The sequence below is a fragment of the Carassius auratus genome, chromosome 44, assembly GCF_003368295.1.
Source record: "Carassius auratus strain Wakin chromosome 44, ASM336829v1, whole genome shotgun sequence".
Classification (NCBI taxonomy): Eukaryota; Metazoa; Chordata; class Actinopteri; order Cypriniformes; family Cyprinidae; genus Carassius; species Carassius auratus.
Genome location: NC_039286.1, coordinates 11,695,664 through 11,710,778, shown reverse-complemented (window position 1 = coordinate 11,710,778; position 15,115 = coordinate 11,695,664). Strand labels below are relative to the sequence as shown.

Genomic DNA, 15,115 nt, shown 5'->3' with positions numbered 1-15,115 from the left:
ACGAGCCAGGAGAAAAAAGTGAAAGGAAAGGTGGTATATAAATGAAACATATTATTACTATTCCCTTAGTCTGATCTCATGTCAGACAGGAAGTCTTCCGACAGCTCTTTACACCTGCACTTCCTGCTGGGACTGTGGCCGTCAGTGTTGTAACCTGTGTTTCACACATGGGTTTAGGTAGTTTGTTTCGCTGTCAGTCTTCTTTGTGGTGCAGAGAGAAACACTAAATGTTGAAATGTGCAACAGTCAGAAACACTTTTAGAACAATACAACCAGAAATACAGAACAATACAAAACCAATACTGAGAGTTTAACAAGTGAGTGCTTTTCAGTTCATCTGTATCAATAGATGAAATGGTGCGAGTGTGAATCGTCACAACACACAGGAAGTTGAACCAACAGGAAGAAAAAAAATCACTGACTTGCAATTCAAAGACATTCAGACAACAGACTCATTTCATTCTGAAGCGTTCTTCTACCCAGGACCATAAAAATAAAGTTAATTTAGATATAAATATATACATAAATGACTTAAACACCTATAGCAGACATCAATGATTATAATGGATGTTTCTGGAAGTAGCACATATGATGTAAGAACATGTAATTCACACTTACATGTGCTTCTGATACTCTTACAACAGATGCATCTGAAGTAGTACTTCTTCAGGTCCCATCTGAAATATTACATTTCATCCTCTTTTCTGTATTTGACCTTTAAAGCCTACTTGAGTGACACACGATCCTGATAAACACAGATTGTAAACACAAACAACATCCAAAGTGAGCAAGAATGATGACTGATGACTGCGACTAGTGCAAGACTCACGATGCAATATGAGGCAATAATATACATTGACTGATTGAGTCGTGTTGTTCCTGTGTGTGTGAAAGAGAGAGAGAGAGTGTGTGTGTGTGTGTGTGTGTGTGCGAGAGAGAGATAGAGAGATTTTGTGTGTGTGAGTTCTTTGTTGAAACGGATGTAAACTCTGCAGATTAAGTACTGACAGACGCACTCGAAGACACACTCACACACATCACAGCTGAACACTCACTCAGCAAAAGGTGAGCAGATACAGCAGGTGTGTGTGTTTCTACTGATATACTCTTAGAACACCTAGAAACCACCTAGCAACTACTTAGAACACTTAGCAACCGCACAGCAACTACTTAGAACACCCAAGCGACCACATAGAAACTACGTAGAACACCCCAGCAACCGCATGGCAACTAATTAGAACACCTCAGCAACCGCATAGCAACTACTAAGATTAGCCCAGCAACCGCATAACTACTACTAAGAACACCCCAGCAACTGCATGGCAACTAATTAGAACACCTCAGCAACCGCATGGCAACTAATTAGAACACCTCAGCAACCGCATGGCAACTAATTAGAACACCTCAGCAACCGCATAGCAACTACTAAGATTAGCCCAGCAACCGCATAACTACTACTAAGAACACCCCAGCAACTGCATAGCAACTAATTAGAACACCTCAGCAACCGCATAGCAACTACTAAGAACACCCCAGCAACTGCATAGCAACTAATTAGAACACCTCAGCAACCGCATAACTACTACTAAGAACACCCCAGCAACTGCATAGCAACTAATTAGAACACCTCAGCAACCGCATAGCAACTACTAAGATCAGCCCAGCAACCGCATAACAACTACTCAGAACACCCTAGCAACTGCATAGCAACTACTCAGAACACCCTAGCAACCGCATAGCAACTACTCAGAACACCCTAGCAACCGCATAGCAACTAATTAGAACACCCCAGCAACCGCATAGCAACTACTAAGATCAGCCCAGCAACCGCATAACAACTACTCAGAACACCCTAGCAACTGCATAGCAACTACTCAGAACACCCTAGCAACCGCATAGCAACTACTCAGAACACCCTAGCAACCGCATAGCAACTAATTAGAACACCCCAGCAACCGCATAGCAACTACTAAGAACACCGCAGCGACCGCATAGAAACTACGTAGAACACCCCAGCGACCGCATAACTACGTCAAACACCCCAGCAACCACATAGCAACTAATTAGAACACTTCAGCAACCGCATAGCAACTACTAAGAACACCCCAGCGACCGCATAGCAACTACGTAGAACACCCCAGCAACCGCATAGCAACTAATTAGAACACCTCAGCAACCGCATAGCAACTACTAAGATTAGCCAGCAAACGCATAACAACTACTCAGAACACCCTAGCAACTGCATAACAACTACTCAGAACACCCTAGCAACCGCATAGCAACTAATTAGAACACCCAGCAACTGCATAGCAACTACTCAGAACACCCTAGCAACTGCATAGCAACTACTGAGAACACCCTAGCAAGCGCATAGCAACTACTAAGAACACCCCAGCAACCGCATAGAACCACTAATTAAAACATCCTAGCCACCTTTCATTGAACTGAACAAACCACATTCCAGATCATTTCAAACTGAATTCAGTTCCGTTCATTTCTTAAATGTGAATCAGGAACAATGATAGAGGTACAGACTGATCAGGTCATGTGATCCAGAGAGAAACCGATTTCGAGAAACGAGGTTTGAGTTCTTACTTTCGATTGCAAACTTTGGGAGCTTTCCATTTAATCACATTGTTGATTTTTCACACCTTATGTTTGAAGATGACGTGAAGCTTTAGACGTACTATTTTCAGGTTACTTTGTGCTTCTGTTCTCACACGTTCAACACCCTGAATGACATGAAACATCTCTTGAGAGGGAGATTCGAGTCTGAAACTCAAAGTTGAAGTGTGTGAGAGACACAGAAAGCAGAAGTGACATATCTCCTCCGATCACACAGTTTCCTCTCACAGTTACACAGCGGAAGACGCCACTTCCTCAAAAAGACATAACAGACTAGTCGCAAACACCTCCGACTGCACGACGCAGGTAAACACACTCGCACACGGCTGTACATCTGTGTCCGTCCGTGCTCTCCTGTCATCAGGATGGAGGCGTTCAGCTCGAAGGACATGGCCATGAAGGCCCAGAAGAAGATCCTCAGTCACATGGCCAGTAAGTCCGTGGCTCATATGTTCATCGATGACAACAGCGGCGAGGTTCTGGACGAGCTGTACCGCGTCTCCAAAGAGCACTCGGGGAACCGCACCGAGGCCCAGAAGGTGGTGAAGAACATGATCAAGATCGCCGTGAAGGTGGGGGTTCTGTTCAAGCATGACAAGTTCAGCGCGGAGGAGCTGAGTGTGGCACAAGACTTCAGGAAAAAACTCCATAATGGAGCCATGACGGCCATCAGCTTCCAGGAGGTACAAACACTCACATTCATCAGTCATATTTATATGCTAATGTTGTGTTATGATTAATCATCAGCAGTACTACAGCTGAAAGTCTTTACGTATGTGTGTGCGTCTTCCTGCAGCGTTTGTGTGCCATTTCACACCAGCCAGGAAGAAACCACTTAGAAACCATCCAGAGTAACCTAGTGGCTAGATAGCAGCTACTCAGAACACCCTAAACACCATAGCAACTACTTAGAACACCATAGCAACCACTCAGAGCACACTAGCAAAACATATAGCAACTACTTAGCAACTACCTAACAACCACATAGTTACCACCCGGAACACCCTAGCAACTGTGTGTTCTTAGTAGCATTTGTATAACAAGTACTCAGAACACCCCAGAAACTGCATAGAAACTACAAAGAACACCCCAACAACCACTCAGAGTACCCTAGCAACTGCATAGCAACTACTACTACTAGCAATTACTCAGAACACCACAAAAATGGCATAGCAACTACTTAGAACACCCTAGCAACCACACTGCAACAATTTAAACCACCCTAGAAACCATATAGCAGCTGCCTGGAAAACTCTAGCAATTACATAGAAACCACGCAGGACACCCTAGCAACTGCATAGCAACTACGTAGGGCACCCTTGAGATGGTATAGCAACTCCACAGAACACCCTAGCAAGTACATAGCAACATCTTAGACCACCCTAGCAACCGCAAAGCAACTACTTAGGACATGTTAGCAACCAAATTATCTACTATTCAGAATACCACGGAAACTGCATAGCAACTACTTCGAACACCTAGCAACCTCATAGCAACTACTAAGTACACCCTAGGAACCTCATAGCAACTACTTACAACACATAGCAACTAGATAGCAACTACTTAGTACACCCTAGCAACCTCATAGCAACTACTTAGAACACCTAGCAACCACATAGCAACTGCTTAGAACACCTCAGCAACCTCATATCAACTACTCCGAACACCCTAGCAACCACAGAGCAACCTCTTAGAAGACCGTAGCAATCACTCAGAAACTACTAAGGATACCTTAGCATAGCAACCAACCAAAATACACTAGTGACTTTTGGCTCGGACAGGAACACTTATTTTCTTCAGAAAAATGTGAGCAATACCAGATAACAATGTTCTTAAAAAGATTTCAGAGCACATTAGCATGCAAAAACCACTCAGAAGACAACATCTTGATTTCAAAATAAATAACCGCATGCATGCAACTCTGATAAATGTCTATCTCTCTCATGTCCCTCATCTTGTACTTATTTATGAATTTTTGCAACTTCAGCTCTGCTTTTCTGCTGATGCTCTAATCTCAAGAGTTAAGAATAAGGCCAGATAGCACACATACTTGTGCAGGATGTCTGTTTAAGATCTCTTCATCTGGAAAGCATCTGTGTCAGAAAAACGCCTTTCAGATGTAAATTTAAAATACATCTTAAATTCATCTTCTAAACTTCTATTTGAAATCTGATAGGAAACATCCTATAGACGTGTTGTAGATGAGCAAACACTCTAAAGAATACGACTAGCAGACGTCTAATAGACGTATCTGTGATGTCACGTGTTACCAGGATAGGAATATGTGCAGAAATGAACAAATGTAAAAAAAAAATGTGTTCCTCCTTTTCGATTCTCTCTGTATAAAAGTGTGTTGAATGCATGAATGTAAACATATAATAACGAGCGTGCGTGTCTCTGCGTCAGGTGGAGTTCACCTTTGATAAGAACGTGATGATGGAGCTGCTGTCCGATTGTCGTGATCTACTGCTGAAGCTGGTGGAGAAGCACCTGACACCCAAATCTCTGGACCGCATCAGACACGTGTTCAACCATTACTCGGACCCCGAGCTCCTCACACACCTGTACGACCCTCATGGCACACTGTGGCCGAATCTCAGCAAGATCTGCATCGGTCTGAACCGCATGATCGAAGAGGGCAAGCTCTGAACACACAGAGAGACGCGCTGGACTGAAAGACTGGCCTTCAGAGCTTCTGAAGACAGAGACACTGAGCTCAGGGAAGCAGTGAGACCACTGGCCTGGACACATCTCTCATGTCCGATTGAGAGATTAGCACTAAACACGACCAGAACACATGCAGCTAATACTGCACATAACATAAAAAGAAATATTTAAAGGGACAGTCCACTCAAAAATCAGAATTCTGTCATTGTTTACTCTCCTCATTCTCAGAACGTTCTGGAAAGTTATGAGCTCACATTCTTCCAGTAGACTTAATTCAAAGTTATGGTCTGTAATAACAGTGGATGTTTTGATTGTTCAGAAAACATTAACTTAATGGAAATATTTTCAAAACGTTGTTCTGTGCAACTCAAGGAAGTAAATGTGGTCTGATAAAATTCATTTGATGTTCCACAGTCATTCAGTTTTGGAACATATAAATGACAGAATTATAATTTTTGGGTGTACTATCACTTTAAAAAAAAAAATCATGTTTTGCATAAAAAGATTTAGATTCGTTTTTGCATTTTAACATTCATTTCACCCATAAATATTAACACACAGAACTTATACAACACTGGATTTAATGTACGGTTCCACCGTGTTTAACAGTAAATTAATTAATTGTTGTTTTCATGTTTATTCGTGACCTGAATAAAGTTTTAATAATAAGTGCACTTTTGTTGTTTCTTACAGCTTTAGAAGCCTCTTCTTCATCACTGCGATCTTTTGATATGATCTGGTTTATCTTTTTTTGCACCTCATGCAGCACTGCATCAGTGTCTCATCAATGGATGCTCTGCAGTGAATGGGTGCCGTCAGAATGAGAGTCTGATAAAAACCTCACAATAATCCACAGCACTCCAGTCCATCAGTGAACATCTGGAGAAGACACATATTTGTTTAGAGCTGTTTAAACGCTGCTTGATCTGTGCAGATTTCTCTCCTGATTCAGACCAGATGCACTTTTTCACTGGAGGAAGTGTTATTATGGATTATAGACTCTATGTATTTGAGTTAAAAACATCTAAATGCTGGATTTGTTTCAGTTTTTGTCTTCTCCAGATGTTAACTGATGGACTGGAGTGCTGTGGATTATTGTGATGTTTTTATCAGCTGTTTTATCTCATTCTGACGGCACCCATTCACTGCAAAGCATCCATTGGAGGATCCAGAGGATCAAAGTAGAAAAAAAAGAAATGTTATCACTCTTGAGTTCTTTATTGCATTTTTATTGTAATTTTATACAAAAGGAGAAATCAGAAAATGAACAGTTGAGAGCCAGTGCTGGTGATGTGATTCTAAATCAACGGATCTGAGTCGTTCAGAGTGACTCAGAGTCACAAAGCTTTGAATCACTGAATCTGATTCAGTTGACACCTGTATGGTAACACTTTACAAAACAGTCTGTAATTGTCGACATTACTTCACCTAAACCAAGAATGAGACATTTTCAGCATTAATCTATGTATTATTTAACGTAACTAAATATTGAAATTAACATTAAGATACAAAAATCCAAAAGCAGTATTGTTTATCGCTACTTCACATTGACATTCTGTTCATTCTGACAGTTTTGACTGAATTTATCAAAAAATATCCACAAACACAGTCACTCCCGAGTCGTGTGGAGTTAAACACAGTAAAGCAGTCGTTAAGATGCATCTAGGTGGCGACTACGGTCTGTTTGACGACGGCTTTGGGTCGTGTGCTCTTGGCGGTCGCTGCCGGTAAATCGCTGACGTCAGTGTTTCCGGTGAAGCTTCCAGAAGCGTTGGGGAAACCGTGCGCCGCGATGTATTTCTGGTAAGCCTCGCGGATGATGCGGAAGGCTCGGGCGTTAGCGTAGGGGATGTCCGTCACAGGGTCACGATACAGAGCGGGTTTATGGGTAACAGGACACACCTCCTGAACAGGCTGGGCGGGGCTAGAGCGAGCCGACGGTGGGAAGGCGGAGCTAAACGCCTCATCGTCGCTGAAGGTGATGTATGTGCGGGAGCAAAGAGACCCCGCCCCCTGAGAGGAGGATGAAGAAGTGGGTGTGGCTTGGGGCGTGTCTTGATCCAGCCTTTAACAGAAGAAATGAAAAAGTCCATCATGCATCTTGCTCATATGAAGCAGTGTCTGTCATTAACGATTACTCTGGTCACCAAGAAATTGGTCAATTATTTTGACAATTAATTGAGTAATTGGTCATTTTTGGGTTATAAAAACAGACCTAAGCAAATTTAAAATAACATATATAATAGCAATGAAGCAATTAAAAATGTAAGTTAAATACTATTAAAAGATTAAATATTTTGTCTGTTTAGCTGCATGTCATTAACTGACATCAGAGAACTGTGAATATGTGATAATATACCAAACTAAATCTAGGAGCACATTTGCATCTTTCAGTGACACAACAGCATGATGATTATAACGGACCGTAAACTATTCACCTATCAGCAGAGCAAGCTCCTGTTTTACAGTAATTCAGGATAATAATAATAATTCTGTGTACCCCTCCACATCCACGTTCTCCTCCTTCATGTGAGCGTCTGGGATGAGCGGCATCAGCACTGAGTGATAGCGGATGCTCGGCCCTTCAAACCGTCTCTTCTTATGAACATGCTTCTTCTTATCAGCCTCTAAACGCTCATAGTTTTCTGAAACACACACACAAACAGTGTCATCGGAGCACACACTCGTCGCAGGCTGAGAGTCTGTGTGTGTTTGTGTGTGTGTGAGTGCGAGAAAGAGAGAGAGAGTGAGTGCGAGAGAGAGAGAGTGAGTGTGCGAGAGAGAGAGTGAGTGAGTGTGCGAGAGAGATTGAGTGAGAGCGAGAGAGATTCAGTGAGTGTGCGAGAGAGAGAGTGAGTTAGTGTACGAGAGAGAGAGTGAGTGAGAGTGCGAGAGAGATTGAGTGAGTGTGCGAGAGAGATTGAGTGAGAGAGATTCAGTGAGTGTGCAAGAGAGAGAGTGAGTTAGTGTACGAGAGAGAGAGTGAGTGAGAGTGCGAGAGAGATTGAGTGAGTGTGCGAGAGAGATTGAGTGAGAGTGAGAGAGATTCAGTGAGTGTGCGAGAGAGAGAGTGAGTTAGTGTACGAGAGAGAGAGCGAGTGAGTGTACGAGAGAGAGAGAGTGAGAGTGCGAGAGAGATTGAGTGTGCGAGAGAGATTGAGTGAGAGTGCGAGAGAGAGAGTGAGTGAGTGTAAGAGAGAGATTGAGTGAGTGTGCGAAAGAGATTGAGTGAGTGTGCGAGAGAGATTGAGTGAGAGTGCGAGAGAGAGAGAGAGTGAGTGTACGAGAGAGAGAGTGAGAGTGCGAGAGAGAGAGTGAGTGAGTGTGCGAGAGATTGAGTGAGAATGCGAGAGAGATTGAGTGAGTGTGCGAGAGATTGAGTGAGAATGCGAGAGAGATTGAGTGAGTGTGCGAGAGAGATTGAGTGAGAGTGCGAGAGAGAGAGTGAGTGAGTGTACGAGAGAGAGAGAGTGAGAGTGCGAGAGAGATTGAGTGTGTGCGAGAGATTGAGTGAGTGTGCGAGAGAGAGAGTGAGTGTACGAGAGAGAGAGTGAGTGTGCGAGAGAGATTGAGTGAGTGTGCGAGAGAGATTGAGTGAGTGTGCGAGAGAGATTGAGTGAGTGTGCGAGAGAGATTGAGTGAGTGTGCGAGAGAGATTGAGTGAGTGTGCGAGAGAGACTGAGTGAGTGTGCGAGAGAGACTGAGTGAGAGTGCGAGAGAGACTGAGTGAGTGTGCGAGAGAGACTGAGTGAGAGTGCGAGAGAGACTGAGTGAGAGTGCGAGAGAGACTGAGTGAGAGTGTGATTGAGTGAGAATGCGAGAGATTGAGTGAGAGTTCGATTAAGTGAGATTGCAAGAGAGATTGAGTGAGAGAGCGACAGAGTGAGAGTTAGAGTGTGAGTGCGAAAGAGAGTGAGAGTTAGAGTGCCAGTGTGAGTGCGAAAGAGATAGTAAGTGAGAGTGCGAGAGAGTCCGAGTGTGTGCTAGAGAGTGCGAGAGAGTGCCAGTGCGAGAGAGATTGAGTGAGAGTGCGAGAGAGATTGAGTGAGAGTGCGAGAGAGTCTGAGTGTGTGCTAGAGTGCGAGAGAGAGAGATTGGGTCTCATTCACTAATTTTTGCGTACAATTTTCTTATTTATACGCACATTTGAACTTCTCACGATAACTTTCCGCCTAATTCACAACACGTGCGTACGCACATGAGCTTGTTCTTAAACTCGTTCTTCTGTTAGTGAATTTGGAGTCTTCTAAATGAGCGCCCGCGTGCACGAGGTCAGTAATTAGCATAATTCACGCCCAAACCAGCTCCATATAAGGGCTTTCCACAACGAGGCACTTGTACAGAGAAAGACAATTATGGCACCGAAACAAAAGACAAAGAAAAATAACTTTAACGATAATGAACGTGAGGTTTTGCTGTCGGAGGTGGAAGCCAGGAAAAATTTTTTATTTATAAGTGTATCGAGAGAGATTAAGTGAGTGTGTGTGCAAGAGAGTGAGTGAGTGTGCAAGAGATTGAGTGAGTGTGGTTGCAAGAGTGAGTGAGTGTGTGTGCAAGAGAGTGTGTGTGCGAGAGATTGAGTGTACGAAAGAGCGTGAGTGCGAGAGAGAGCGTGAGCGTGAGATAGCGAGTGTGAGCGCGCAAGAGAGAAAGTGCGAAAGAGAGTGAGCGAGAGAGTGAGTGAGAGTGTGTGAGAGAGAGAGAGAGAGAGAGAGAGAGAGAGAGAGAGAGAGAGAGAGTGTGAGTGTGTTACCCAGTGATCTCAGGTTGCTCTCTGCGGTTAGTTTGGCCTCTGCGAGCAGCTCTTCTTGTGTCAGCACTCGTTCGCTCAGAGCTCCTCTCCTCTTGCGAGGTGCCTCCAGCTGACGCTCCTGCAGACGCTCATTCGTCTGTCGTGTGTGTTCACTCGTGGACTTACGCACAGACTTACGCACTGAAACACAACCAGAACCTTATACAGCTACTTCAACACACAAAACACATTTCTGTATCTGCACATTACTGGAGATACAGATATTTAGATCAGTTTATGTCAGTATCTGTCAGGAAGATCTACTGATTTACAGCACAAGCAGCAGAATATCATCACAGAAATATCAGCATCTGATGCAAATTATAATTTTTTGCTTTAGTATTAAACTATAAAACCATCTATATATTTTTTTTTTTTTGGTTTTAGCTATTTTAGCAAATCAAGTTGAACTTCATGAAAAAGAGAATACAATAATTTTAACTTGATCCAAAAAATAGAAGATCATTTAAAAAATATAAATAAACAATAAAAAAGCTGAAAAGAAAAAAAAACATAATTTCTGTTACCTGTCCTGAACTAAAATAATAAAGTTTTATTGCAGCTAGTTCCCAAGCCAACATTTCTCATTTTCATTTAATTAAACTTGATGTAATAAAATAACTGAAATTAAAATAAATAAAATTTTTATTGGACAAAACACACAAGTTATAAAAACTTTAACTCAAATTAATATGAAAACAGAAAGTATAAAAATAAAAACTAATTCAAAATATGGATAAAGTGTGTGTGAGTGTGTCTCACTTTCTCCAAACTCCTGCAGCTCTAGAAAGGTGCGTCTGTCCACTTTGGGCCGTTCAGTCTTTAATTCTTCAGGAACTCGCTTGACTTTGGGCTTGGAGACCTTCAGCGGCTCCTGAAACACACACACACACACACACACACACACAGAGTCACGCAGGAGCAGATGTGTTGAGTGTGTGTGTGTGTGTGTGTGTGATGCCTGACCTTGTATGCTTTAGTGACCACTCGGCTCTTTCTGCGCGGAGCATCGTCCTCCTGATCACTGTCGGGTTCGTCTCCTTCATCGATGTCAAAATCACTGTCCACCTCGTCTTCAGTGTCTGAGTGATCACCTCTGTACTCGTCATCTCCAGACTCCTGCCTCAGCACACACACAAACAGAGAGACACACACACACACACAGAGAGAGAGAGAGAGAGAGAGACACATACATGTGAACACAGAGACAGGTGTAGATGGACAGAGATTACAAATATACTACACGTTTCAATGTAAGTAATGTATATATATGATAATCCTGCATGTTTACATACTTTAAATATTTAAATTAAATGTATATATTTGAAATATTTATACATGAATATACAAATATTTACATACAATTTATATATATAGAAATATGGTTAAAGTATTCATTACAATTTAAATAAACTATTTATTATATCTGAATACATAAATATTTATATGAAATGTGTATATTTTAAATGTAGGTACTTTTAATATATATATATATATATATATATATATATATATATATATAGGAATATACAATATTTAAATGAAATTTATTTCTAAAATGTATATTTAAAAAAAATACTTAAACATGAAAAACTAACATTCATTTTAAATAAATATTAATTCTAGATAGATAGATAGATAGATAGATAGATAGATAGATAGATAGATAGATAGAATCCTCACGTCGTTGAATCCTCCGTAAGTGGTCTTGTAAAACTCGTCTTCTTCTTCTGCGTCCAGTAGTTTGGACATGCGGTTTCCCGCGGTGCTGCGCTGCTCTCTGCTGTTGGCTAAACTCATTTGGACAATAATTAGTCCGTTAATTCGATAATATAACTCTATTTGTATCCTGTGTTGGTCTCGCGCCGCGGCTGAGGGGAGACACGTGATTATGTTTCTCCTCCGCGGGAATAAAAGTGCGCACTAAACACCTGCGCTCTTAGATTCGGAGAAATAACATCGAATTATCAACGAAATCGAGTTTATAAACGAAAACACTGAATACCACAACACAATGAACGCGGAGGAACCTCACTTCCGGTGTCAGCGAGCACGAGCGCGAGCGGCTCGACAGTGACGCGCACCGGACTGGAGGACGCGCCAACTCTGATCTCAATGAACTCTGATGTGGACTCAAGCTTTCTTAAAATGAGTTAAACACTTAAATGTGAGGTTTATCATTTCATACATGTTAGTAGATGTTGTAAGTTAATATTTTGTAATGTTTATACAAACAAAAAGTGCATAGCTGCTAATTCTGTTTGTCGTCTGTTGGTTTTCGACACAGAACTCATGATGTCATCATTATTGTGTGTGGGTGACTACTTTTTAAACATTTTCCCAATACAAAAAAGTGCGAAATTTGACTCGATTTGATTTGATGGAGGTTTGATGTATTCCTGAATTATGAACAGTAAATCTGAAAGAGTGATTCATCTTTGAGCTCCAGAAGGAGGCAGCAAACTCCGCTCAGCTTCATCAGTCTCATGTTAATTAACAAAACAAGCAGGCGATAATTAAAAAACTAGATATTCATTTAATAATGAGTACATTTAATGTTTGTTTTTTTTTCAGCCAGGATTTTTAAATATCCTGAAATGTGCGGGTTTTGTGTTGTTTAACTGTTGTTTTCATAATGATTGAAAGCTTGTTTGACCAATAGCATGAAACTATTTTTTTTGAAGATTCATGGGAAATACCCAAAGATATTAATATTATCCATATCTTCTCTAAAGCTTCAGGCCTTCATTTGAATATGAAGAATTAATGTCTCAAGCAGTGTGATTTGTGGCATCCCTATAAAAAAAACGAAGTAATGTATTTACGTATAAAGATTGTAAAGAATGAAGAGAGAAGATGTGAGCTTAATTTCAAACACACAAGATTTATATGCAAAAGGATAAAAACTTACATTGTAAAAGTTCTGCATGAGTTTATATTCTGTCGGAGTCTTTCAGAGAGAAAATGGTTGAGTCTCGAGGTGTTTATTGTCCTCTGCTAGTTATTCTGTCAAAGCACATTGAGCTGAAGATGTGTGCTCTATCAGCTTTAATTAGTATTTATTTTGTCAGGAATTATCCCAATGATATATAAATCTTTTCTATCAAGGAGTCCTGGCCAAAATTCATACAAAAATACATACCAATAAAACAACAACACAAATGTTTTTGTTCATTTGTTTCAGATCGGCAGTCCGAAGCGCGTTTCGCGAATCATTTGGTTCAGATCGGGACTCCGAAGCGCGTTTCGAGAATCATTTGGTTCAGATCGGGACTCCGAAGCGCGTTTCGCGAATCATTTGGTTCGGATCGGGACTCCGAAGCGCGTTTCGAGAATCATTTGGTTCAGATCGGGACTCCGAAGCGCGTTTCGCGAATCATTTGGTTCAGATCGGGACTCCGAAGCGCGTTTCGCGAATCATTTGGTTCGGATCGGGACTCCGAAGCGCGTTTCGAGAATCATTTGGTTCAGATCGGGACTCCGAAGCGTTTCGAGAATCATTTGGTTCGGATCGGGACTCCGAAGCGCGTTTCGCGAATCATTTGGTTCGGATCGGGACTCCGAAGCGCGTTTCGTGAATCATTTGGTTCAGATCGGGACTCCGAAGCGCGTTTCGCGAATCATTTGGTTCGGATCGGGACTCCGAAGCGCGTTTCGCGAATCATTTGGTTCGGATCGGGACTCCGAATCGCGTTTCGCGAATCATTTGGTTCAGATCGGACTCCGAAGCGCGTTTCGCGAATCATTTGAGATCAGGTCTTTCGGAGCGGATTTGCAAAACATTTGATTCTATCATGTACTTGTCTAGATCAACTTTTAATTAAGAGAAAAGAGGTTTAGAGACAGATTTTTGTTAATAGTCAGTTAGTAATCCCACAGTCCATAGCATCAGTAACTGTATAATTTAGTAAGGGAAAATTAAAACAAAATAGGATGAGTTTAAATTTTTATTTTATTTTTGTAGCAATGGTCATCTTAACCTCTGTGCAGTGTTCAGGGTATTTCAGGACCCCAAATTAAAATCTAATACTGCATACAAGTGTTTATTTGAGTTGAATATTTCGATATTCATGTAAGGAAACGAAGCCATAATTTGATAAGTTTACATTTACATTTATTCATTTAGCAGACGCTTTTATCCAAAGCGACTTACACATGAGGATAAAAAACAACACAACAAAAAGAGCAACAGATATTGTCTGATATGTTAAGAAATAATATAAAATAAAAATGCTAAAAAATGTTGCCAAAAATAACTTTTTACGTATTTAAAAAAAAATTCTAATGTTATTTGCTTGAACAGCTGGTTAATGAATTCCAGCCTTGTGGGATCTTGAATGTGTGTACTTTTACATGTCTACATGTGTCACACATTGGAGTGCTTTGTTTTCATACTAAAAGGAAGAATTCTAATGTACAGACTGGAAACTAATGTGCGGTGTGGAGACATATTAAAAAACTGTATTCCAGGTATGCAGTGGTAGTTGTTGCCATGTGGTGTTTTCCTTTCAATGATGAATTAAACGATTACAAAAATAATGAACATTGGAATATTATTATTTTTCTTTCTTTGCTAAACCTGTAGGATATGTAGGTCGCTGAAGAAGAGGGGGACTCGACACCCACCCAGGCTTCTGCAGCGAGTTCTGCCAAATCTGTGCTGACCTTCTTTGAGTGTTGTGTGCATGTAGTGCAATAGATGCAAACTCCTCACCTTTCAGTGACAACTCACTTTTTTGAGGAAAAAAATCTTAATTTCACAATAAATACTGTTTCAAAGCAGATTTACCAAGAACAATGCATAATGCACTATTAAATAAACAAATGCAACATATAAACATTTGTAAAACAATATTTAAATAGAAAACTGTACAAATATACATGTTTACATGCACTCTGTATAATGCTTAATGCAGATACAGTTAACACACAGAGATAGGCTCCAGCCCAAATGTGCATAAACACTGAAAATTAAACATACATACAGCAGAAATATGTTGAGCGAATCTTCTCCAGATCTGTTGACTCTGA

The 15,115-nt window shown here is 41.1% G+C and overlaps 2 protein-coding genes across 2 annotated transcripts; one reads left to right on the top strand and one right to left on the bottom strand.

The window, feature by feature from the left end:
- The first annotated feature begins 2,875 nt into the window (after positions 1-2,875).
- LOC113062530 (tumor necrosis factor, alpha-induced protein 8-like protein 2 A) lies at positions 2,876-5,973 on the top strand. Its single transcript, XM_026232442.1, has 2 exons — positions 2,876-3,308; positions 5,032-5,973. The coding sequence occupies exons 1-2, from the start codon at positions 2,991-2,993 to the stop codon at positions 5,272-5,274; spliced, it is 561 nt and encodes a 186-aa protein (XP_026088227.1). The 5' UTR covers positions 2,876-2,990; the 3' UTR covers positions 5,275-5,973.
- A 527-nt stretch (positions 5,974-6,500) lies between these two features.
- Positions 6,501-12,162, bottom strand: LOC113062503 (vacuolar protein sorting-associated protein 72 homolog). Its single transcript, XM_026232404.1, has 6 exons — positions 11,768-12,162; positions 11,051-11,203; positions 10,847-10,958; positions 10,046-10,225; positions 7,793-7,937; positions 6,501-7,357 (listed from the first exon to the last, which is right to left on the bottom strand). Exons 1-6 carry the CDS (start codon positions 11,882-11,884, stop codon positions 6,955-6,957), a joined length of 1,110 nt encoding a protein of 369 aa, XP_026088189.1. The 5' UTR covers positions 11,885-12,162; the 3' UTR covers positions 6,501-6,954.
- Between the last annotated feature and the right edge of the window lie 2,953 nt (positions 12,163-15,115).

What these genes read in the sequence shown, in the direction of transcription:
- LOC113062530 (XM_026232442.1), top strand. Translation starts at nt 2,991, where the DNA reads ATGGAGGCGTTCAGCTCGAAGGACATGGCCATGAAGGCCCAGAAGAAG. An exon ending in CGGCCATCAGCTTCCAGGAG is followed by an intron (nt 3,309 to 5,031) that starts GTACAAACACTC and finishes TCTCTGCGTCAG; the next exon opens with GTGGAGTTCACCTTTGATAA.
- LOC113062503 (XM_026232404.1), bottom strand. Translation starts at nt 11,884, where the DNA reads ATGAGTTTAGCCAACAGCAGAGAGCAGCGCAGCACCGCGGGAAACCGC. An exon ending in TGGTCACTAAAGCATACAAG is followed by an intron (nt 10,959 to 11,050) that starts GTCAGGCATCAC and finishes TGTGTGTTTCAG; the next exon opens with GAGCCGCTGAAGGTCTCCAA. An exon ending in GAGCAACCTGAGATCACTGG is followed by an intron (nt 7,938 to 10,045) that starts GTAACACACTCA and finishes TGTGTGTTTCAG; the next exon opens with AAAACTATGAGCGTTTAGAG.